Source organism: Eumetopias jubatus, unplaced genomic scaffold, assembly GCF_037043125.1.
Source record: "Eumetopias jubatus isolate StellerSeaLion01/CBP00866 unplaced genomic scaffold, mEumJub1_p1.0 scaffold_14, whole genome shotgun sequence".
NCBI classification, from domain to species: domain Eukaryota; kingdom Metazoa; phylum Chordata; class Mammalia; order Carnivora; family Otariidae; genus Eumetopias; species Eumetopias jubatus.
The window spans coordinates 22,661,126-22,687,176 of NW_028274820.1; the positions used below are offsets into that span (position 1 = coordinate 22,661,126).

The 26,051-nt window shown below is 37.0% G+C and overlaps 1 protein-coding gene across 5 annotated transcripts in view; it reads left to right on the forward strand.

Moving 5' to 3' along the window:
* The window catches only part of RELN (reelin), a 494,784-nt gene that overhangs the window by 343,005 nt on the left and 125,728 nt on the right, over positions 1–26,051 (forward strand). For all 5 annotated transcript variants that reach the window (XM_028118604.2, XM_028118612.2, XM_088018691.1 and 2 more), the window contains exons 20-22: positions 1,579–1,815; positions 22,195–22,387; positions 23,403–23,515. In XM_028118604.2, coding sequence (XP_027974405.2) covers positions 1,579–1,815; positions 22,195–22,387; positions 23,403–23,515 — 543 coding nt within the window. The remainder of the gene's footprint in view (positions 1–1,578; positions 1,816–22,194; positions 22,388–23,402; positions 23,516–26,051) is intronic.

Here is a 26,051-nt window from a genome sequence, read left to right on the forward strand (position 1 = left end):
AAAGTAAATTATTAAATTAATGCATAATGTTTTCATTATTGAGCCAGTTTAAATATAGTTTAATTGTTTTATTTCTTTACATATTTGATGTTAATACAAATAAATATACTTATTTGATTATTTAATAAATACTTAGAAATTAAAGTGAAAATTACTAAAATACTCAATTTAACTAAATTTTACTCTTTTAATATTTCACATTGGTAAAAAAATTAACAGATTTAAAGTATTTAAAAGTAAAAACTGTAAATGTTATTTTAATTTAAGCAGTGTTTTAAAATTTATATTTCTGGGGGCACCTGGGTGGCTCAGTCATTAAGCATCTGCCTTCGGCTCAGGTCATGATCCCAGGGTCCTGGGATCGAGCCCCCGCATCGGGCTCCCTGCTCAGCAGGAAGCCTGTTTCTCCCTCTCCCATTCCCCCTGCTTGTGTTCCCTCTCTCACTTAGTCTCTCTCTGTCAAATAAATAAATAAAATCTTTTAAAAAAATTAAAAAAATAAAAAATAAATAAAATTTATATTTCTGTATTTGAATATTGATTTTTCATTATTTAAAGAGTGTGTTTTCTCACATTGCAAAAAATTCTACCAGTTTTTTACTGGTAGTTTGTATAATTAATAGCGATGAAAATCATGTTATTCTATTCCATATTTCCGTATACAAATTATTTAAAGAGAAAATAGGTATCATTTTTTAATAACTCTAAGTATATAAAAAATTACATTTCCAAAATGTGACTTGACATTTTTTATGCAGTAACTAAGAATAAACATAATACAAATATGAAAGTCAATCTGATTTCTAATTAAATCCAGCCTTAGACATTGAAGTTTTTAAATAATTTTTTTTTTAAATAATTTGTTTCTAAGTTATCCAACTAGTCACCTGTCTTAGGGAGCTTTCCTTTGCTCGCTGGGAAAAAGACTCAGTCCCTTTAGTGTGTGTTTGCCACGAACACCTCTCCTGGCATTTAATTGTGCATTGATGGAGACAAATGTTCCATTTGGCATTTGCTTCATATCTCACCTTGTGTATGGATGTGAGCAGCATGGTACTGTGATTTATGGAGCTTTCAGGCAGATGTTGCAGTGGCAATTAATGTAGGTCTCCTGCTGCTGTGTGCAGTAATTGCTCCTGGAAATTAGATATTATTCTTAATTTTCTTCCCCATTTGTCACATACAGGTTTGTTATCATAGCCACCATGACACAGCAAGTCACCTCATACACTGCTAAACTCATGGGAATTAGGAAGTGCCACAGTTCCAACAAGCCTCAAACTGTAATATGTGTAACAAAGTGCCCACAATCCTTTTTCAGATGAAGGGACAAATCCTGCCACTTTGACAACTGTGTTTTATTGAGTTAGCTTTCCTGAAAGCAGTCATATTTTTGGATGTGTTTAGAGGACTTGGAGTCAGACAAGAAATTGGAAATCTCAAAAGAATGTTTATAATAATGGGAGAACTATTTTTTTAAATGCTGTACCACAGGAAAAAATATTCTCTTGTGAATGTTTGTACTTTAAGATATCAAAGTAATCGGAACGTTTACTTTTATTTTTTTTTTTCCTTTAGAATAATCTCTGTAGAGTTACCGGATGATGCAAGACAGTTTGGAATTCAGTTCAGATGGTGGCAACCATATCATTCTTCCCAGGGAGAAGACGTATGGGCCATTGATGAGATTATCATGACATCTGTCCTTTTCAACAGCATTAGCCTTGACTTTACCAATCTTGTGGAGGTCACTCAGTCTCTGGGATTCTACCTTGGAAATGTTCAGCCATACTGTGGCCATGACTGGACACTTTGGTAAGAATCTCATCTCTGTTGTTGTTATAATTTGCATTGAGGATTGGAACACAAGAATGATCTTCTAGTCCATCCAGCACTTAGTCATTTGCTGACAAATATTTACTGAATACAAACCATTTCAAAAGTCATTATTATGTCTACAAGTAAGATATCTTGGGAAGGAGGACTGAAAGCAAAATAGTGATAGATTTAAATAAATATAACCCACTGTTACATATAAAAACCTTCTTCCAAAAGTGTTAATAACTAACGTGACTAACACATTGTCCCTTTGTGGAGGCCCACCATGGTCATGGTGAAATGTGAAATCACTCTAATGACTATTTTAATAAAATTTGTCATAACTAGTTCTCTTTTCGTGCTGTCTTACATACAGTCCAGGAAGTTCTCTCATCCCTAACTTATTTACTCAGATCTCCTTTTAAGTCCATCTTATCAAGCAATACCGGACCACCAAGCCATATAATGTTGTTGGGGTTTCAAGATTATGGAATATCCTGCTCAAGATACCTTTCCGTCTTAGATTTATGGTCAAATGCAAGCTTAGTTATACATTAAACAGTAAATAAATATAATAAACAGTAAATAAATAATTTAAGACCATGATTAGGACTTTAAGTGATGTTCAGTGATTAACTGGCATCAAGAGGTGGCTACTTTAGGTAGGAAGAAGGTGGAGGCTGTGGTCAGGGAGTTCAGATGGTGGGTAGGATATATTCCACTGATGAGAATGTAGGAGAAAAAGGAAATTCCAACCACATGAAGATCTGAAAGAAGACCATTCCAACCACAGGAAAATTTGCAGTGCAAAAACTCCAGAAGTGAGACTGACTGTGGCATAGTCAAGGACCAGGAAGCCCAGGGAGGGAGGGAGCAAATGTCAGGAATAGAAGCCACGAGGTGTGCAAAGTCCAGACCACGTAGGGCTTCTAGGCCCAGTGACTCTAGATTAAAACTCAGGTCTGCCTCATTCCAAAACCCACAGCCTTCACCAGTGTGCATACTGCCCCTCTCTCGATTCCTCTAGGGCTTTAAACATGATTGAGGAATAATTTTCTAAGAAAGTTTTACTTTCTATGGAGTCATGGTCAGACCAATTTAATTTCTCCAGACAAATGTCACCAAAAGCTATTCACCGCAGTTGTCTCCAGAGAACATATCATAAATGACCCATCAGTGACCTTATCATAATTAGAGGTAAATTTTACACACCATTGCACAGAAAATTACCTTTGATGGGAATTGCACATGGACATCACATCTCACACACAGCAGGCTAACATTCTAGCGTCAAAATGACAGCTAATGGAATGGAAGTACAGCTGGTCACTTTTGCTGCAAGCACTGTGGAACTAGATAGAATGAGATTTCTATATGGGAAAGTGTGAACGGTTATACTGTGTGTTTTTTATTTGATAGCCTCAGATGCTTGCTTCTTTCTTAGTCCTTGAGACTTCAAAAAAGACAAAGAGGTGAGGCGAAGTAAGAAGCAGCAAAGAAGCAAAATGAGATTTATTAGAATTATATGCTTCTGAAAATTTAAATTGACCTGAATTAACAGTAATTCAAATCAGTCATATACCATAAACCATATCCCCCATGATTTGTGTTGTAGGTTTTTTCCCAGCCCTTTTAATGCAACAATGAGTCATATCATGAATGCAAGTCCTGTATCATGTTTATTTTCATAAATAGTTAACATCTGCTCAAATAGACTCCAAAGTTGCTGAGCATTTTAATTTAACACTTGGGTTGAATGCATGATAACAGCAGTTTAATTTCTGTGCTTTGATCAAAACCCTAAGAACAATATCCTTTCACACGAGTCTGATGAATATTCTTAACCCACCACTGCTTTAATTGGTGGAGATACATTTACTTTGTGAAAATACAATCACAGTAATTATAGAAAACCATAAGAAAATATAAATAATTGTACAATCCCCATGGGCACCTTAAGCAGCACCGTGGGAGTTTTATTAACAACCACATGTGAGCAATCAGATTTGACTTTCTGATCTTCTCTGAAATGAAAAGGAGTTGTCTTGGTTATGAAACAACAGAGTATACTTTGGCAGTGATAATGAGACTAGAGAAATACATTAACTACTTTAATAAGGACATGAAAAATTCTCGCCGCTCATTAAAATGAAGCAACATGGAAGATCTCAAACTGTTCCCATTTTCTTAGCCAGTGAGTCAGAATAAAGCCCCTTTTAATGACACTGTTTTCTCGCTGCTGCTGTTGAGGAATATATTGTTCAAGTTCAACGAGAACTCATTTTGGCAATGTTTTTCAGAAACACTTGTTACAATATTGAAATTCAAGTGATGGTATTACCAACTATTTATCCTAACCTAGTCCAAAATGAGTTGTTATTTATTTTTTTATGTAAAACCTTTGGAGCATATTATCTTATTAAGTAAACATTCTTTGAACATGTTCAAGTATGTAGCCTCTGCCCTTCAATGACCTGTTCCTCCCAAGGGAAATTTTGAAATGTATACATGTTCTCTACAAATGGCTGGTGTTAAATTAATTATTGTTGGCTTTTCCCAGCTGTGAGTTCATTTGGTTCTTGTTTTCTAACTCATGACTTTCCATGTGCATGGATTGTTGCTGCTGAGTGTTCTCCAGGGAGAACTTGGACAACTGCTTTTTCATTAGAAGAATTAGAGTCAATATGCTATAAATCACTTCACAGTGTGTCGTCATAGAGCCCTTTTTTCCACAGAGAAATGAATTGCTGTTAATTATTTGTAGGACTTTCCTTTCTTCTATGCACAGTATCTGATATCAGAACCTCTATCTGCTTTCTGTTCTAAAAATAGTCTTTAAAACTTCCTCCATATATTTTAAGATCACTAAGGGAATAATCTTAATTGAGGTTTAAGATTATCTGACTAATACTATTAGTGATAATACCAAAGGACATTGACATTCGTCTATCTAGTAGACTAGCAAGGTATACAGGTGGTAAGGACATTGCTGTCATATATATAAGATTTTGGTTTCAAAATGTATACAGCTGTGAGGGATGGTTGTTATAGCATATTAGAATTGGCTTTTGGTTTTAGTAGCAGAGAGGAGTTTTCCAGACAAGCAAAAGCTGAAGGAGTTCAGGGTGCCCATCTGGCTCAATCAGTAGAGCATGCGATTCTTGATATCAGGGTCGTGAGTTCGAGCCCCATGTTAGATGTGGAGCCTACTTTAAAAAAGAAAAGAAAAAGCTGAAGGAGTTCAACACTGCTAGGCGGGCCTTACAAAAATGTTAAAGGAAGCTTTGACAGCTGAAACAAAAGGACACTAACTAGTAACAGAAAAACATTTGAAAGTATAAACCTCACTGGCAAAGGTAGGTATATGGTTAAATTCAGAAAGGTCCAATGTTGTAATGATGGTAACTAAATCACTTATAAACTTAGTGTGATGATTAAAAGACAAAAGTAGTAAAAATAACTATAATTAAAATAATTTGTTAATGGATACACAAGATAAAAAGATGTAAATTGTAACATCAAAAACATAAAATGTGGGTAGAGGGAGTAAAAATGTGGAGCTTTATAGTATGCATTCAAACCTATCAGCTTCAAATAAATGTTACAAATATAAGATGTTTTACATAAGCCTATGGTGCCAACAAAGCAAAAATCTATAGTAAATACACAAAAGATAAAGAGAAAGGAATCTAAGCATACCACTACAGAAAATTACCAAATCACAGAGGAAAAGAACAAGAGAAAAAAACAAACAAATGAATTAAAAACAGCCAAAAAACAATTAACAAAATGGCAATAGTTAGTCCATACCTATCAATAATCACCTTAAATGTAAATGGACTAAATCCTCCAATCAAATGACATTGACTGAATGAATGAATAAAAATGTAAGACCCAACTATATGCTGCCTACAGGAGACTCAGTTTAGCTTTAAGACCACATACAGACTGAAAATGAAAGGATGGAAAAGATATTCCATACAGATGGAAGCCAAAAGAAAGCAGGGTTAACTAAGCTTATATCAGACAAAATACACTTTAGGGAAAAAACCATAGTAAGAGACAAAGAAGGTCACTCTATAATGATAAAGGGGTCAGTCCAACAAGTGGATATAACACTGGTAGATATGCATGTGCCCAGCATAGGAGGACCTAAGTATATAAACCAAATATTAACAGACCTGAAGGAAGAAATAGACAACAATGCAATAATAATAGAGGACTTCAGTAACCCACTCTCAATAATGGATAGAGCATCCAGACAGAATATCAATAAGAAAACATTGAACTTCAAGGTCCCATTAAACTAGATGGACTTAACAGATATTTACAAAAGGACATTCCATCCCATGCAAAGAATACATATTCTTATCAAGCACACACAAAATATTCTTCAGAATAGATCATAGGCTAGGACACAAAACAGGTCTTAAAATTTTTAAGAAGGCTGAAATCATATCAAGCAACTCTTTCTACCACAATGGTTTGACATTAGAAATCAATTACAAGGAGAAAATTAGAAAATTCATAAATGTGGAGATTAAACAATCAATGGGTCAAAAAATCAAAAGAAAAAAACATGTCTTGAGACAAATGAAAATGGAATTAGAGCATACCAAAATGTATGGGATGCAGCAAAAAGAAGTTTCATAACAATAAATGCCTACATTAAGAAACAAGAAAGATCTCAAGTAAACACCCTAACTTACACTTCAAGAAGTAGATAAAAAAAAAAACTAAGTCCAAAGTTAGCAGAATGAAGGAAATAACAAAGATCAGAGCAGAAATCAATGAAATAGAGATTAAAAAGTAGAAAAGTCAACCAGTGAAAGTGAGAGTGGGTTTTTTAAAAAGATTTTATTTATTAGAGCGTGAGTGGGGGGAGGGGCAGAAGGAGAGGGACAAGCAGACTCCCTGCTGATCAGGGAGCCCAATGAGGGGCTCAATCTCAGGGTCCAGGGATCATGACCTGAGCCGAAGGCAGACATTTAACTGACTGAGCCAGAGTTAACCGACTGAGCCACCCAGGCACTGCCATAAGAGTGGTTTTTTGTAATAAACAAAATAGGCAAACCTTTAGCTAGACTCACCAAAAAAAAGGACTCAAATAAAATCAGAAATGAAAGAGGAGAAGTTACACCTGATACCACAGAAATACAAAGGGTTGTAAGAGAACTATGAACAATTATACACCAACAAATATAGATAACCCAGAAGAAATGGATAAATTCCTGGAAACATACAACCTACCAAAACTAAATCCTCAACACAATATTAGCAAACTGAATTCAACAATACATTAAAAGGATCGTACACCATGATTATGTGGGATTTATTCCAGGGATTCAAGGTTGGTTCCACATGTGCAAATCAATCAGTGTGATATACCACAAACAAAATTAAGGATAAAAATCATATGATCATCTCAGTAGACACAGAAAAAGCATTGGCAAAATTCAACAGGAATTTATGATAAAAACTCTCAACAAATTGGGTATATATGGAATATACCACAACATGATAAAGGTCATATATGAAAAGCCCACAGCTAATATCATACTTAATGGTGAGAAGCTGAAACTTTTCCCCTAATATCAGTAACCAGACAAGGATGCCCACCCCACTTTCATTGACCATAGTACTAGAAGTCCTAGTGGGAGCAATTAAGTAAGAAAAAGAAATAAAAGGCTCTAAATCAGAAAGGAAGAAGTAAAATTGTCTCTATTTACAGGTGACATGATATATACAGAAAACTTTAAAGACTTCACAAATAAACTCTAAGAACTGGTAAACAAATTCAGTAACAATGCAGGATACAAAATCAATATAGGAAAAAAACCCAAGTGTTTATACACTAAAAATGAACTACCAGAAAAAGAAGTTAAGAAAACAATCCCATTGACAATTATGTCAAAAGAATAAAATACATAGGAACAAATTTAACCAAGGAGGTGAAAGACCTATACATTGAAATCAATAAGACAATGATGAAATAAATTATAGAAGACACAAACAAAGGGGTGCCTGGGTGGCTCAGTCGGTTAAGCATCTACCTTCAGCTCAGGTCATGATCTAAAGGGTCCTGGGATCGAGCCCCATGTAGGGCTCCCTGCTCAGTGCGGAGCCTACTTCTCCCTCTCCTCCCTGCTTGTGTTCTCTCTCTCACTATCTATCTCTCAAATAAATAAATAAAACCTTTTAAAAAAAGACACAAACAAATACAAAGATACTCTATGTTCATGGATTAGAAGAATTAGTGTTTAAATGCCCATTTAGTTGCTAATCAAAGCAATCTATAGATTTAATGCAATCCCAATTGAAATTCCAAAGGCATTTTTCACAGAAATAGGACAAACAATCCTAAAATTTTTATGGAGCCACAAAAGACCCCAAAAGCAATCTGAGCAGTATGGCCAAAGCACTCATGAGAAGGAAGAACAAAGCTGGAAGCATTACATTTCCTGGTTTCAAACTACCTTACAAAGGTATAGTAATCAAAACAGTATGATATTAGCATGAAAACAGACACATAGATATACAGAGAACAGAATAGAGAGCTTAGAAATAAACCCACACAGATATGGTCAATTCATTTTTGACAAAAGAGCCAACAATGTACAATGAGGAATGGACAGTTCCTTCAGTAAATGGTATTTGGAAAACTGGACAGCCACATGCAAAGGAATGAACTGGACCACTATCTTATGCCATACAGAAAGATGTATTCAAAATATGAATCAAAAACTTGAACATAAGAGCTGAAACCATAAAACTCCTAGAAGAAAACAAAGATGGTAAACAACTTGACATAGATCTTGGCAGTGATTTTTTGGAGATATAATACCAATCAGAGGCAACAAAAGCAAAAATCAACAAGTCAGACTACATTAAACTACAAGGTTTCTTCACAGCAAAAAAAAAACAAAAACAAAAACCATTAAGAAAATGGAAAGGCAATCTATGAAATGCAGGAAAATAATTGCAAATCTTATATCCAATAGGGCCTTAACATCCAAAATGAATAAAGAACACATACCACACAATGGCAAAAACAAACGAACAAACACATAACCTGGTTAAAAATAGGCAGAGGATGTAAGTAGATACTTTCCCAAGGAATACATGCAAATGGTCAGCAGGTATGAAAAGGTGCACAACATCACTAATCATCAGAGAAATACAAATGCAAACTACAATGAGCTATTACCCCACACCTGTTAGAATGGCTGTTATCAAAAAAGACAAAAAGTAACAAGTATTGGTGAGGATGTGGAGAAAAGGGAGCCCTCGTACACTGTTGGTGGGAATGTAAATTGGCACAGCTACTATGAAAAACAGTATGGAGGTTCTTCAAAAAATTAAAAATAAAACTACCGTATGATTCCGTAATTCCAGTCCTGAGAATATATATGAAGGAAATGAAGTCATTATCTTGAAAAGATACATGTATTCTCATGTTCATGGCAGCATTATTTACAGTAGCCAAGATGTGGAAATAACTTAAGTGTCCATCCATGGATGAATGGATAAAGAAAATGTGATATATATGTACAAAAGAATGTTTTCAACCATAAAAAAGAAGGAAATCCTACCATTCACAATAACTTGGATTGACCTTGGGAAAAAAAGCAAACTCACAGATACAGAGAACAGATTGGTAGTTGCTAGAGGTGGGAGGTAGGGAGTGGGTGAAATGGGTAAAGGTGGTCAAAAGGCACAAACTTATGATACATATGATACATGTCTCTGATTGACTTATTTTGCTCAGCATAATATCTCACTGATATGAGGAATTCTTAATCTCAGGAAACAAGCTGAGGGTTGCTGGAGTGGTGGGGGGTGGGAGGGATGGGGCGGCTGGGTGATAGACATTGGGGAGGGTATGTGCTATGGCGAGCACTGTAAATTGTATAAGACTGTTGAATCACAGACCTGTACCTCTGAAACAAATAATACATTATATGTTAAAAAAAGAAGAAGAAGATAGCAGGAAGGGGAAAATGAAGGGGGAGAAATCGGAGGGGGAGACGAACTATGAGAGACTATGGACTCTGAGAAACTAACTGAGGGTTCTAGAGGGGAGGGGGTGGGGGGATGGGTTAGCCTGGTGATGGGTATTAAGGAGGGCACGTACTGAATGGAGCACTGGGTGTTATATGCAAATAATGAATCATGGAACACTACATCACAAAGTAATGATGTAATGTATGGTGATAAACATAACATAATAAAATTTTTAAAAAGGCACAGACTTTCAGTTACAAGATAAATAAGTTATGGGCATATAATTTACAGCATGAAGACCATAGTTAGACTGCACAGGCACACCTCAGATATTGTAAGTTCTGTTCCAGACTACCCCAATAAAGCAAATGTTAGAAAAAGCAAGTCACACGAATTTTTTGGTTTCCAAGTGCATAGGAAAGTTATGTTTACACTATACTATAGTATACTAAGTGTGGAATAGCATGATGTCTAAAAAAAGTACTTACCTTAATTTAAAAATATTTTATTGCTAAAAAATGCTAACCATCATCTGAGCTTTCACTGAATCATTATCACTGATCACAGATCACTACAACAAATATATTAATAATGATAATGTTTGAAATATTGCGAGAGTTACCAAAACGTGACACAGAGACACCAAATGAGCAAATGCCAATAGAACTTTGCTCAACACAGGGTTGCCACAAACCTTCAATTTGTAAAACAAACAAAAAAACCCCAGATATCTGCAAAGTACAATAAAGCAAAGCACAATAAAACGAGGTATGCTTATATTGTGTATTTGAAAGTTGCTAAGAGAGTAGATCTTAAAAGTTCTCATCACAAGAAAAAAATATTTGTAACTATGTGAAGTGAGTGGATGTTGACTAAACTTATCATGGTGATCATTTCACTATGTATACATATACCAAATCATTATGCTTTGTACCTGAAACTAATACAATAGTATATGTCAATTATATCTCAATAAAACGGGCAAAGATTAAAGTAAAAAAAGATGGAAAAAAGAAAAGATATAGTTTTTAGTGGTGCTTGAGGAAAAGCAGATTTAATTAAAAGATTTAGAGATCAATGAGATGTAGAAATGTTGAAAGGCTTCCTAGGTACTTTGATGGGTGTTAAAATAAAAGGTACTCGTTCCTTGTTATGTGTAATTTTTTTTTAATTAAAGTGCTCTCTTTTCTTTTTACAAGTAAATCAGTAGCACTTGCATTGTTAGGGTCGGTTTTTAGAAAGAGAAATTTCCTAAGGTTTGTCATGAAAGTGGAGAGAAAATAGAAAAGCAACATGCAAAAGTGAAATGAGCTGTGAATGACAACAGGCTCAATCAAGAAAACAGGGTAATATGATGCGGTATTTAGTGTTGTGATGGGAGGATTTGGGATGCCTAGTTTTTCACACCAGCCCCAGGTGGCACAGTCAGCCCAGGGGATGTAGGAAAATACAGGTGTAAAAGGGGGAGAACAGCTACAGGGTGGGTGTCCCATGAAATGAAATCCTCACATTGAAAAAGCCTAATTTATTTTGGTGTGTTGAAGAGTTTATTAGCATTCAGTTTAAAAAGATTTACACCTGTGGTATATCAAGACACAGGAGTTCTTTTTTTTTTTTAAGGATGATTTTAATATATTTAACTCACTTTTTTAAACATATAATGTATTATTTGTTTCAGAGGCACATATCTGTGATTCAACAGTCTTGCACAATTCACAGTGCTCACCATAGCACATACCCTCCCCAATGTCTATCACCCAGCCACCCCATCCCTCCCACCCCCACCACTCCAGCAACCCTCAGTTTGTTTCCTGAGATTAAGAATTCCTCATATCAGTGAGGTCATATGATACATGTTTCTCTGATTGACTTATTTCGTTCAGCATAACACCCTCCAGTTCCATCCATGTCGTTGCAAATGGCAAGATCTCATTCCTTTTGATGGCTGCATAATATTCCAGTGTGTGTGTGTGTGTGTGTGTGTGTGTGTGTGTGTGTGTGTGTGTGTGTGTGTATACACCACATCTTCTTTATCCATTCATCTGTCGATGGACATCTTGGCTCTTTCCATAGTTTAGCTATTGTGGACATTGCTCCTATACACATCGGGGTGCACGTACCCCTTCGAATCCCTACATTTGTATCTTTGGGGTAAATACCCAGTAGTGCAATTGCTGGATCGTAGGGTAGCTCTATTTTCCAACTGTTTGAGGAACCTCCATACTGTTTTCCAGAGTGGTTGCACCAGCTTGCATTCCCACCAACACTGTAGGAGGGTTCCCCATTCTCCGCATCCCCGCCAACATCTGTCATTTCCTGACTTGTTAATTTTAGCCATTCTGACTGGTGAGAGGTGGTATCTCATTGAGGTTTTGATTTGGATTTCCCTGATGCTGAGTGATGTTGAGCACTTTTTCACATGTCTGTTGGCCATTTGGATGTCTTCTTTGGAAAAATGTCTGTTCATGTCTTCTGCCCATTTCTTGATTGGATTCTTTGTTCTTTGGGTGTTGAGTTTAAGAAGTTCTTTATAGATTTTGGATACTAGCCCTTTATCTGCTATGTCATTTGCAAATATCTTCTCCCATTCTGTCGGTTGTCTTTTGGTTTTGTGGACTGTTTCTTTTGCTATGCAAAAGCTTTTTATCTTGATGAGGTCCCAATAGTTCATTTTTGCCCTTGCTCCCCTTGCCTTTGGCGATGTTTCTAGGAAGAAGTTGCTGCAGCTGAGGTCGAAGAGGTTGCTGCCTGTGTTCTCCTTTAGGATTTTGATGGACTCCTGTCTCACATTGAGGTCTTTCCGCCATTTTGAGTCTATTTTTGTGTGTGGTGTAAGGAAATGGCAAGACACAGGAGTTCTTAAAGAAGTTACCCTTTAGGGTTTGGTCCTTGGTTTAGAATTTGTGGGGCCTTGGCATTTTTGTTGGTGGTGGGTGGTGGTGTTAAGCGGTTTAAGAATTCATGATCTTGGGGTGACTGTGTGGCTCAGTGGGTTAAGCATCTACCTTTGGCTCAAGTCATGATCCCAGGGTCCTGGGATCGAGCCCCCTGTCAGGCTCTCACCTCAGTGGGGAGCCTGCTTCTCCCTCTCCCTATATCCTTTCCCCCACTTGTGCGTGCTTTCTCTCTTTCTCTCTGTGTCAAATAAATGATTTAAAAAAAAGAGAGAGAGAGAGAATTCATGATCTTGGTCTAGGGCTGGTAATATTGTATCACTTCCTTGTCCCTCACAAAAATGGTTCTCGGTAAGGTTCAGAGCTGTCAGGGCAAGCTGAGGGTTCTCGTGAAGTTGCAAAGCCCCAGTTTTGTCAATGCCACCAGCTGCTTCTATTAGAAGACACAGCCAAGTACTTTTCTTTAGGATTTTTCTTTCATTGAACATCAACCATGTCTTATGTAGAAATTTTGTCAGTTTAAATAGTTTATTAGTAAGTCTAGAGTTTTCTTGGGATTATTTTTTACAGAGACTCTGAAAAAAGAGCAGTAAATCAATTTTAAATTGTGCTGCTCACGGAAGCCAGATGGGATGAGGTGGGCTCCCAAGAGCCACTTCAACCGCCATTTCATGGTAAGTGATTGTTCTAGGAAGCTTAGCAGATAAATGAGGTAAATATATTGAGTGACAAACTGAAAAGTCACTTACTGTTGTTTTCAACAACTATGTAAAGAGTACTTTCAGTACCCAGGCGTATCAGTGTCACTCTAAAATTGGTAATATAATTGAATATTCCCCCAAGCAGGTTTACAAATGACTTTACTAAAATAGAGTCTACTTATTAGGTTTTTTCAACATGAGGATTTCATTACATGAAATTTTTCATTCATTGATAGACTAATTTATACATGTGACTGTTTATTGATTGCGCTATTGGGCACTATTTGTGCTGGAGGTGTTGCGATTGGTATCAGAGATGAAGATAGAAAAGTCTTTTGTTTGCAGAGTTTACATTCTAAAGGGGAATAACACCAGTAGCCATGTAAACAAATCCATAATATTTCAGAAAGTGGCTTAATGCTTTGAGGACAAATTAATGGAGTGTTAGGCAGCATAAGTGAAGAGTGAAATGATTTTAGGTAAGATAGTCAGGAAAGCATTAGAACAGAGGCCAGAATAATGAGAGACAATGATGCGTAAAAGTGTGCAAGGAAAGCATCGCAGGTGGAAGAGCAAGAGCAAGGCCCTGAGGCAGGCAAGGAACTAGATTCTATTAGGACCTTGTGTTTATGTATTTATTTTTAGAGAAGGGGAGAGACACAGAGGGAGAATGAAAGAGAATCTTAAGCAGGCTCCACACTCAGTGCAGAGCGCCACGCAAGGCCTGATCTCACAACCCTGAAATCATGCCCTGAGCCAAAATCAAGAGTTAGATGCTTAACCGACTGAGCCACCCAGGTGCCCCTATGACTTTATAGAGCAACATAAAGATTTTGGAATTCACTCTAAGTTATATGGGAATCCAGTAGTTTGTAGCAGAGGAGTGATATGATCATACTTATATTTTAAAAATAATTATGGCTGCTCTTTGGAGAACAGATAATAGGGGGTAATAGGAGAAGCAGTAGAAGGAGCTCAGCTCAAAGGCTAACAGTGTCATTTGCATATGCTTATAATGATGCTAGGAACAGAATGATGCTGTGGAGAAATGGACCACTTGAAGATATATATTGAAGGACAAAGCCTTGGGACCTGCCAAAGAAATGGATAAAATGGCTGTGTTCCAACACTCATGTCCTGTTGTTGTCCGCACAGTTGACTTTTAAGTCATTTATTTCTCCAAAGTGAGATCTCCCTAAAAATCTCCATTGGACTAAGTAGCTAAGTGAGAATCTGGAAGTAATAGAACACACCAGTAAACAAATTAACAAGAGAGTTCTACACTTAATGATTTAGATTCATGGTATGTGTGGCTTGTTCAAACAGAAATTCAATAGGCTGAGACAATTACTTTCTATGGACAGTGGTTCAGGAGATCTCCAGGGTAGATAGAGTGACCTGGCCCAGCTGGCCTCTCCTGCCTCTCGGCCTTTCACTCAATCCACCCCAACCATGTTGATCTCTCTATTCCAACAAGTCAAGCTCTTTCCTCTTCTAGCACCTTTGCATTAGCTCTGCCTCTTCCTGGGAAGTTGTTTGATTAGTCATTTTGGGCACATGCCAGGACCTGCAAGAGTTCCAGGGGCCTGGAAGAAGTCCAGGGGCTGGGGAAATGAATATTGTCTCAAAAATATGATAAAAAAATTGCAAAAATAGAATTAATAAATTTAAATTAACTATCTACAAAACATAATATATGTTAACTCCATTCATTGCTAAATTTGAATATTCATAAAATTTCATGATACTAGAAATAATTTTTTGGTCAGATTCCTGAGCATGCTAAAAAATTATAACCAAATGTAAATTACATGCTTTACTAGCCAAATAAAATTTAAAGGCAAAATTATAAAATCCATTTGAAGGTTTTTGCAGTGAAAAAAAATATATTTAATTGACATGGATGTACTTTAATATATTTGCCATGATGTGTAATGGAGTTTCCAACATTAAAATTATCAAGGTCCTTTAAAAGTCTTCAGATGGCTCTGCTTGGCTTCCCATTGTGGAAAGGGTAAAAAAAGAGAGAATTTCAAAGATTCCTCATGTATTTTTCTCTCTTGCCACACCCTTGATTGCCAACTCAACAAAATAAATAAGGGGTGGTCTAGCTATTTAGAAATACACAAGAACTTAAAAAAGGTTTTTTTTTTATTTGAATATGGTTGACACACGGTGTTACATTAGTTTCAGGTGTACCACATAGTGATTCAGCTTCTTTGTACATTATGCTGTGCTCATCACAAGCGTAGCTACCATCTGTCACTATATAACACTATTACTATATCCTTGACTATATTCACTATGATGTGCCTTTAATTCCTGTGACTTATTCATTCCATAACTGGAAGGCTGTATTTCCCACTGCCCTAACTCAGTACCACCTTTTTTTGAGGGCAACTTGACAGTAAATTCTCATTTTTAAAATTTGCTTTGACCAAGCAATTCTGCTTCTAGAGATTTATCCTAAGGAAATAATTGGACCAGTACACAAAGATATATAAGGATGCATATTATAGCAGCATTGTTTATAACAGTGAAAAATGGAGCAACCTCCAAAGAGTTCCATAATTGGAGATAGGCTTTATTTTCAACATTTGTTTAATATGGAGAGATGTCAATGAAATAGTTGTAAAAAGGAAAAAAAAAAAAAGAGGGTTGCCTGGGTGACTCAGTCAGTTAAGTGACCAGCTCTTGATTTCGGCTCAGGTTGTGATCTCCTGTGGATCAAGCCCCACCTCCACTCCCCACTGCACGTGGAGCCTGCCTAAGATTCTCTCTCCCTCTCCCTCTGCCCCTCCCCTACCCCCAACTCGTGCACGCACTCTCTCTCTCTCTCTCAAAAAAGGAACATGTTTATTATGATTTTATAGTAATTTTTTTAAAAGAAAGAAAAGTGAATGTTTATGTGTGTGTAAACATAAGGAAGTCTGGAGGTATTTATACCAAAATGTTAGCAGTGATCATCTTTAGGTAGTAGAACTGTGAATTTTTACTTAAAAAAAAAATACTTCTATATGGCCAGATTGTTTTTTCCAGTAAATGTAAAATTTATATAATACACTAAAATAGTATAGTTATTTCTGTTTTGAGATATAATATTATAGAAGTAACAAATGAGTTAAAATGCCACCTTTAATTCCACAATACAACAAGACAGTCAACTACATCAAATATTTCTTTGATGATCACAAAACCAAAACAAAAAGGATGACATTAGAGAGGCTTAGATTTATTTACATGTCCTTTTGGAGATGAATATAACTTCTGAGTGGTATCAAACCAAAACCAGCTTTATGTTGCTTTTCTATTTTTGTGGAATTGAGCTTTGCAGAGCTGTTATCTTCTGTGGGATTCTTGAAAATAGTGGAATATTGCTTAGGTTTCTAAGAAATGTAAATATTGGTACATTATCTTGTCTTGTGGCATATTGGCAGTGAGACTTCAGACACATTGTCTAACTTACTAAACTTTTTTTTTTTAGAGAGAGAGAGAGTGTGTGAGCGCATGCATGTTCGAGAGCGGGGGCGGGGCAAGGGAGGGCGAGAGCTCCAGGGTCAGACACAGGGCTCAATCTCAGGACCCTGAAATCAAGTCAGGTGCTTAACCAACCGAGCCACCCATGCACCCCATTACCAAATCTTTCTTAAAGAGATGGGATCAGTTGTTGAAAGTGGCTCAGTCCCTGGGTGAATTTGCCTTGAAGAAACTTTGTGGTCCGAGTATTCTCCCACTTATGTTGGTTATGTGTATCTGCCCTTCATATAAAAGAGGCTTTTTTATGGAGATGGGAAAGAGCCTCTGGGGAAATGCAGGAAGAGTGATTTCTTTAAGTGAGAATAACCTCAAAACCTTGTCTGTGTTCATTATAGCACGTAAGTAACTATGGTTTTGTAAAACTTGCCTTCTTCCCAATTGAGAAGCCTCACTCGTGCTCATTTTATTCAGCATTCTTTAAGTGTCTTTAATAGGCAAGACAGAATGGAAAGGACATTCAAGTAGAAATCAGAAGGCCTGGTTTCTAGCTTTTTAGTGACTGTGTAATCCTGGGACCAGCAGCTCAGCTATTGGGTTTTTCATCTCCATAACCCAGGGTTAAGGATCCCTCATGGCCTCCCAAATGACCTTGACTCAAAGGTCAAATAAGATAATCTAGCTGTTGGAAAACCATGATGTCCTGCGACAACACCAGGTGCTTCTGTGAGGTGCACAGGTTCTGAGTGCGTTAGGGGATGCAGGGATGAGTAAGATATGATCTCCCCCTGCAGAGGGGCTTCCAGCCTAGTCAGGAAAACAGGTCGTTGGCAATATGTGAGATTAACAAGGGATGAGGAGGCAAAGGAGCTGTGTTATGGATAAGTATAGAACTGTGGAGACCGGAGTTACATTACGGTGTCATCCATTTTACCAGAAGTAATCTTGTCCTAGTGGAAAGAATTACCCCCATTCTCTCATTAAATCTTGTAATTACATGCAGGAACTTTTTTACTGTTCCTTTATTTTTGAGGCACTCTTGAAAATCAACATGAATGAAACTAAGGGTCCTGATTCCCAATGCATTCTGTCTCCAGAATTTCCCCCCAAAAGGCTGATGTGGACTGTTCTTTTTTGTTTCTCTGATTCTAACAGATAAGTTCAGCTTCATTTTTGCCTTTATGAACCTATCTTGACTTAAACAAGCAACAAAGAGGAGCAGTTTTATCACTTAAAGGGTGGCAGTCCGTGAAATTCTCACCTCTAAAACTCCAGCTGAGTAAGAACATCAGCGTATTCAGAAGGGGAAAAGCTGACCTAATATTACTGGCTTTCAGCCAGTCTTGAATAAATCATAAACAACTGAATGAACTTGTACTATGAATGGTCAAGATTTTTAAGGCATAGATGTCTGTGCTTTTCTTGTGTTATTTTGCTTCCGATTAAGGTATCAGGATAGGTGAGGTGAAGGTGATAACCACTACACTACAAAAACAAGGTAGAAGACATGAACAGACACTTCTCCAAAGAAGACATACAAATGGACAACAGACACATGAAAACATCCTCAACATCACTTGTCATCAGGGAAATACAAATCAAAACCACAATGAGATACCACCTCACACCAGTCAGAATGATTAAAATTAACATGTCGGGAAACAACAAATGTTGGCGAGGATGCAGAGAAAGGGGAACCCTCCTACACTGTTGGTGGGAATGCAAGCTGGTGCAGCCACTCTGGAAAACAGTATGGAGGTTCCTCAAAAAGTTGAAAATAGAACTACCCTAAAACCCAGCAATTGCACTACTTAGTATTTACCCCAAAAATACAAATATAGTGATCCGAAGGGGCATCACATTCCAATGTTTGTAGCAGCAATGTCCACAATAGCCAAACGTGGAAAGTGCCGAGATGTCCATCAACGGAAGAATGGATAAAGAAGATGTGATATATATATACAATGGAATATTATGCAGCCATCAGAAACAATGAATACTTACCATTTACATTAATGTGGATGGAACTGGAGGGTATTATGCTGAACAAGATAAGTCAATCAGAGAAAGACAATTATCATATGGTTTCACTCATATGTGGAATATAAGAAACAACACAGAGGATCATAGGGGAAGGGAGAGAAAACTGAATGGGAAGTCATCAGAGAGGGAGACAAACCATGAGAGACTCTTAACTTGAAACAAACTGAGGGTTGCTGGAAGGGAGGTGGGTGGGGGGATGGGGTAATTGGTGATGGGCATTAAAGAGGGCATGTGATGGGATGAGCACTGGGTGTTCTATGCAACTGATGAATTATTGAACTCTACATCTGAAACTAATGATGTACTATATGTTGGCTAATTGAATTTAAACTAAAAAAATATATATCAGGATAGGTATCATATGGTACCATGAAGTATGGCAAGCATTTTGGTTAGAAAGCATTCAGGTGTGGCTCACAACAAAAACAAGAAAAGATGCAACTACTAGTAGAACAGATATTTGTGCTAAGTAAGAATTTTATTGTCACTGTTTAACAGATCTTTTAGACTCTTGACCTTTTTTAAAAGATTTTATTTTTATTAATCTCTACACCTACTGTGGGGCTCAAACTCACCACCCGAGATAAAGTGTCACATGCTCTATCAACTGAGCCAACCAGCCGCCTGAGACTCACTCTTGTCCTTTTATATCATTTTTATGTTTTTCTTTCTTGGTGTCTTGGCACCTTTAAAAGCTGTTATCGTGAGGGTAGCTCACAGAGCATATCCTTCTCAGGTTTGAATACTCACTATCTTTAACCAGGTTCATGGTTGATTGTAACCATGCAAAAGTTAGGTGCAGGCAGTATTTACAAAACACAGCATTTCTTTCTGTTTCTCTTAGATTTGCAAGGACACTAAACCATCTCTGAAGGGAGGAATTTACAAGAAACTGATTGTGAAAATAATCTTAAATTATTTCAGAAATGCTGGGGTGAGGAAATACTGTGCAGGACATGAGTGAGAAAGTTCTAGTGGCTCTCCGTGGACTGCAGACTGTGCTGCCCTGCACGTGTGGTTTTTCCCAGTTGCCCAGGATAGATAGCATACCTTTAGAGTAAACAATTCAATATATGTTAATTAATTGAATTTAAATTAATTTTTTTTAATTTTTTAAAAAAATTAAGTGATTCAAATGACTAATTAGTTGGCTCCCTTATTTACCTTCCTCATAAGAGGCACTAGAAAGAACATTTAACCCTTGACGTCAAAAGCAACATTTATTTCTCATGGGGAGAAGTAGTCAGGACTTTTTTTCCTTACTTAAAAGACTCTGGAATTTATATGGACAAGTTTGTGCCTATAGAGCTTACTAGTGTTTTTCTTCTATATTGATTCTTTTGTTTTGTAATATTGCTAAAAATTGCACTCTGCAGCTTTGTGTTTGCGAGAATGCATCCCATACACTCTGTCACACAGCAGCAATCCTGGGTTTATTATCTCTAACTCCAAAGTATCATTACACAGTAACTGAAAGTTAATGATTTTTAAATTAACTATATATGAAAGTTATTCAAAACTGCAGCATTTTCATCTCCATCTTTTAACAATAGAAAGATAGAGAGATCGTGTATTGGTTAAGAGGTTTTAGAGTTGGGCAGAGCTGAGTTTATACCAAATCTCTACCATTTACTATCCCCATTTCCCCATTTGTTAACTAGAGATATATTCCTACTTCACAGAGTTATTGTAAGGATGGAACTAAGGATGATAATATGGGTATTGCGCTTAGGACAGTCTGAAGATATGGCCTAGACTCAACAACGTGTGGGCATCTTTATTATTAACAATGAACAATTTGTAAGCCCTGGATGTGTAACACCAGCAGTGATAAATATGACACATCCCTTTCTTTTATTGACCATTCAGCTAAAGCAGAGTTTGGGGGCTCTTAACCATTTTATTCCTCTATTCATTGTCCAAGTGTAAAAACTGAATTTAAAATTGGTAAAGAGTAATTAGTCATTGTTAGGAAAAAGCTTCTTGCATTTTGTAACCTTGAGCCCAAACCCATGATGATCCTCTATATGGACAATGTTCCATCTTTAAATAACATCTTAATGTCTGCAAGAAGCAAGGTGGAGTAGTTACTCCTTATTTTGCTGATTCAGCAAAGGACGAATAAGAAAAAATATTAAATGCCTCAAAGAGATCACAGATTTTTGCACCATTCCCTTTATATCAGCTCAGCCCCCTGACTAATAGGAGCTACTGCTGTTCTGTGGTATTGGCCCTGCTTCACAATAGCAGTACCAAGCATTGTGGCAGACAAACCCCAGTGGGATTAACCCTGAGAATGTTTACATTGACCCATATTAACCACAGTGAAAAATGTGTCCATATTTGAATCTCCTCTGATGGATGATAAATTCGTTGAGCAGCTTGCTCTAAAAAAGTAATTGTGCCTGTCATCAAATAGTTTACAATTACATGGTACTCAACTGGGACCCAGTAAAATTTTACCAACTTGAGGCACAGTCATTAAAACTACATTATGATGTTTTCAGTATTTAATGCCTAAGCTTTATGGAACACTACATCAAAAACTAATGATGTACTGTACGGTGACTAACATAACATAATTAAAAAAAAAAAAAGAAAAAATGCCTAAGCATTGAAGACTATTTGGAAAATTAAAAAAAAAAAAAAGAAAAGCTGTAAACTAGTTTCCCACCACCAACTAGAGCCACTGCAAACATTCTGGTGAATTTCCTTTATGCATCATTTTGTGGATTTTTAAAAATTTATTTTCTCATAAGCATGTTAATGTGATTACATTACCTTCATAAATATTTGAAATATGGATGATCTGTCAAGTGTCTATCCCAGTTTATTTAAGGATTCCATTTTCCCTGTAGTTTGACATTGAAATGGTTACCAATTACTATGATAAATAGCCCTGCAATATTCATCATGTTTTATAAAACTGCCCTTGAATTTAGGATTATTTCCTTTGTATAGATTCTAAGAAGTGGGATTAATGAGTCAAAACGTTTACACTCATGAACAATGTATGAGTGAGTATCCATTTTCAAATATATCTGACAACTCTAGGTATTAACTTTAAAAAAAAAAACATTGCTTCTTTGATAGGCAGATTGTTTTAATTGCATTTATTAGATTGACTGAAATCCATTCTTGAGCTTGGCAAGATTTAAACAAGCAAAATGAAGCTATTTTGGTGTATGGTATGAAATGAAGAGCCTAATTTTCCCTAAAAACGTCGCTGTTTTTAATCTTCTGATTCCCGCCTCTTTCAGTTTCACGGGAGATTCTAAACTTGCGTCAAGTATGCGCTATGTGGAAACACAATCAATGCAGATAGGAGCATCCTATATGATTCAGTTCAGTTTGGTGATGGGCTGTGGCCAGAAATACACTCCGCACATGGACAACCAGGTGAAACTGGAGTACTCAACCAATCATGGCCTCACCTGGCACCTGGTCCAAGAGGTAAGTCTATTTTCTCTAATGCTTGTGTAGGCTTTTTCTTTTTACATAGGAAGCAGAGAGTTCCAAAAGTTTAGGTTTGGTTCAAAAGGAACAATGTTATTTGTAACTGAGCACTGACGTCAAGTCAGCAATAAGGATTCCACATTCTGCACTATCAGATACTAAATTATAATTGAAAATAAAAAAGAAATGAGAATAACTTCAGGACTGGGTACTCTAGGATGGTGTTTGGAATATTTCTCTAACCCTCTTCCTCCATAAATTTTTTCTAACCCTTCCTTCCTCCTTCCTCTCTTTCTTTTCTCCCTATAGCATGTCTTCATCTGGTCCTTTCTAACTCTCTTTACCTGTAGGTAGTCCATATTAAAAATCTGGCACATCTTGCCTTTAAAAAAGAAAAAGAAGAAAGAAATACATAGATCCAGATTCTTAGGATCATATTGTACTTCTTTACACACACGGTGATCTGACATTACAATACATGCATAAATAGCACAGTGATTAGAATAATTTTGCCAAATGCCAGTGTTATGATAAAAGGTCAAAATATGGATCTTAAGCCATGTCCATATTATTTTTTTAAAGATTTATTTATTTGAGAGAGTGAGAATGAAAGAGAGAGAGAGAGAGTACATGAGACGGGGGGAGGGTTAGAGGGAGAAGCAGGCTCCTCGCTGAGCAGGGAGCCCGATGCGGAACTCGATCCCGGGACTCCAGGATCATGACCTGAGCCGAAGGCAGTCGCTTAACCAACTGAGTCACCCAGGCGCCCCATGTCCATTTTTATATGTGAGAATTAAACGACATTTAGTTTCATGGTGACACTTGTTTCCCCGTTTTTTCCCAAATATTTCAGCTTCACAGAGGAAGAATCATGAATTGCATCCATATTGCAAATAGTTAAAATTATGACATTAGATTTCTCTAAGGCCTTTTGCATTTATGGTGAGTGAGTCAACATATTGTCCCTGGAGGAACAGAAGCCAAGTTTAATTTTTGCCTTCCTCTCTCTTAGGAATGTCTTCCAAGTATGCCGAGTTGTCAGGAATTCACGTCAGCAAGTATTTACCATGCCAGTGAGTTCACGCAGTGGAGAAGAGTCATAGTGCTTCTTCCCCAGAAAACTTGGTGAGAGATGACATCGTAGTGACTTTTTTTACCATCTCTGTTAGCACGACTTGAATATGAAGAAGAGTTAAGCACAATGGCAAGATGAATTTTCTTTGTCATCAAAAGACCCAGATCTTTCTTTTATACTGAGGATATTTGAAAAATAGAGCTAATGAAAATTTGATTTCCAAACTGTCCTCCTTTTTTTTAATTTTTTTATTATGTTATGTTAATCACCATACATTACATCATTAGTTTTTGGTGTAGTGTCCCATGATTTATTGTTTGCATATAACACCCAGTGCTCCATGCAGTACGTGCCCTCTTTAATACCCATCACCAGGCTAACCCATCCCCCCACCCCCCTCCCCTCTAGAACCAGGCTAAACCATCCCCCCACCCCCCTCCCCTCTAGAACCCTCATTTGTCCTACTTTTTTTTTTAATTTTCATATGGTTGACAGTGTTACATTAGTAACATCAGGTGTACAACTTAGTGATTTGACAACTCTGTACATTATGCTGTGCTCACCACAAGTGTAGCTACTGTATGTCACAGCACTACTACCATGCCACTGGCCATATTCCCTATGCTGCACCTTTTATTCCTGTGACTTATTCTTTCCCTAAACGGAAAACTGTATCTCCCACTCCCCTTCACCCATTTTTTCCACCCTCCCTACCCCGTGGCAATCAACAGTCTGTTCTCTGGATTCGTTGGTCTGATTCTGCTTTTTGTTTGTTTATTCAATTTTTTGCATTTTATTTTATTTTTTATGATTTTATTTATTTATTTGAGTGAGAGAGGGAGAGAGCATGAGCAAGGGGAGCGGGAGAGGGAGAAGCAGATGCCCCGCTGAACAGGGAGCCCAATGTGGGGACTCAATCCCAGGGCTCTGGGATCATGACCTCAGCAGACACATAATCAACTGAGTCACCCAGGGCCCCTGTTTTGTATTTTAGATTCCACGTATGAGTGAAATCATGTGGTATTTGTCTTTCTCCGTCTGACTTATTTCACTTGGCATAATAGCCTCTATGTCCTAGCTTTTTCTGACCTCCCTTTCTGCACCAACTCAATGAGCTGTTCCTTTAGCTTTGACGTATGTTAAAAGGGAAGGATACGGGAATCCAAAATCTCCTATGTCAAGATGATTTGCATTTCAAGGCCGTTTTCTCGCTGCAAAGCCCTACGTTTTTATTTCAAAAGCTTAATACACAGTTTTTTTACTATTCACATTCTCTCAGTAACCATAAAAATCATCCCCCAAGAAGCTAAAGCCACAGTAATTAGGGAGAAATTTAAATATTTGATAATGTTTAAGAGAAAAACACCTTTTCCCCCTAAATATTACATAATTTTGTTAGATTGATTGCTCTGGGCATCTGCTGGTGAGGAATAGATTGTAGGAGAAAGAGTGAAGACAGGGAGTCGAGTTAGAAGTTTCCAGGCATTCCATGTTTAGGTGGCTTGGAGTATGACTGTAGCAGACAAGACAAGAGCCATCCTTGTGAAATATATTTTAATCAAATAGGGCTTGCTGATGCACTCCATGGGAGCTGTGGTAGAAAAGGAAGAATCAAAAACAGTTTGTAAATCCGAGGCCTAGGGAAACTGACCGAGGTGGGGAAGCCTGGAGAAGGAGCGGATTTGGGGCAGGAAATGAAGCGTTCTGTTTCTGGGATGCGGAGTTTAAGATACTTATCTATCCAAGCAGAAATGTCAAGAAGCCAACTGGACTTATACATCTGGAACTCAGAAAAGAGGCTTGGGTTGAAGAGTTGAATACCATGAGTACTGTTTGAAGCCCTGTGACAGGATAAGCTTGCCCAAGAAAGAACCTTAGACTAGAAATTAGAAGCTCTCAGTCTATCCTTACCAGTGATTAATTAATCACATGATTTTAACGATTCACAACCTCTTCAAGCCTGATTTCTTATGAGTAGAATGAAGTTTAATTAGATGATCTTAAAAGTCCCTCTCAGTTCAGGAATTCTAAGATTCTGTGACGTGGGTAGTAGGAAAACCATGAAAGAGACAAGAATTGTATTTTTCTGTGGCATCAGCCTTCCAAGAGCCCTTTTGTAAAGAGAAAATTACTAAATAAACCCTTCTTCGATTATTTTACATGGAAGTTAGGCTCCACACAAAAACAATTGGTTAGATAACAACCCAGAATTATTATTATACATCCTTTAGTTGGAGATTGAATTACTGAATTATAGAAGAATGCCTCCTTGATTATTTTTAAGGATTCATCATTATATCAGTTGGAATAAAATGCTTGAAATTTGATTTCCACAGGTTTTTTTATATCCAACTGTGAGCCATTTCCTAGATATTCTGCTAATGCTTTGTATAACAAGTTGCTACTTTCTCTAACATCCTACTTTTTTATGTCTACTGCTGGGAATATAATCAGGATTTGTATTTAATTTCAATGGTATTCCAAGCATATCTATCATGATTATAAAAAAGCAACAGATCAAACAATTGAAATAGTAGTCATACTTGCTGTAAAGCTACTGAGGTTTTTTCTTTATGATTATTTCAC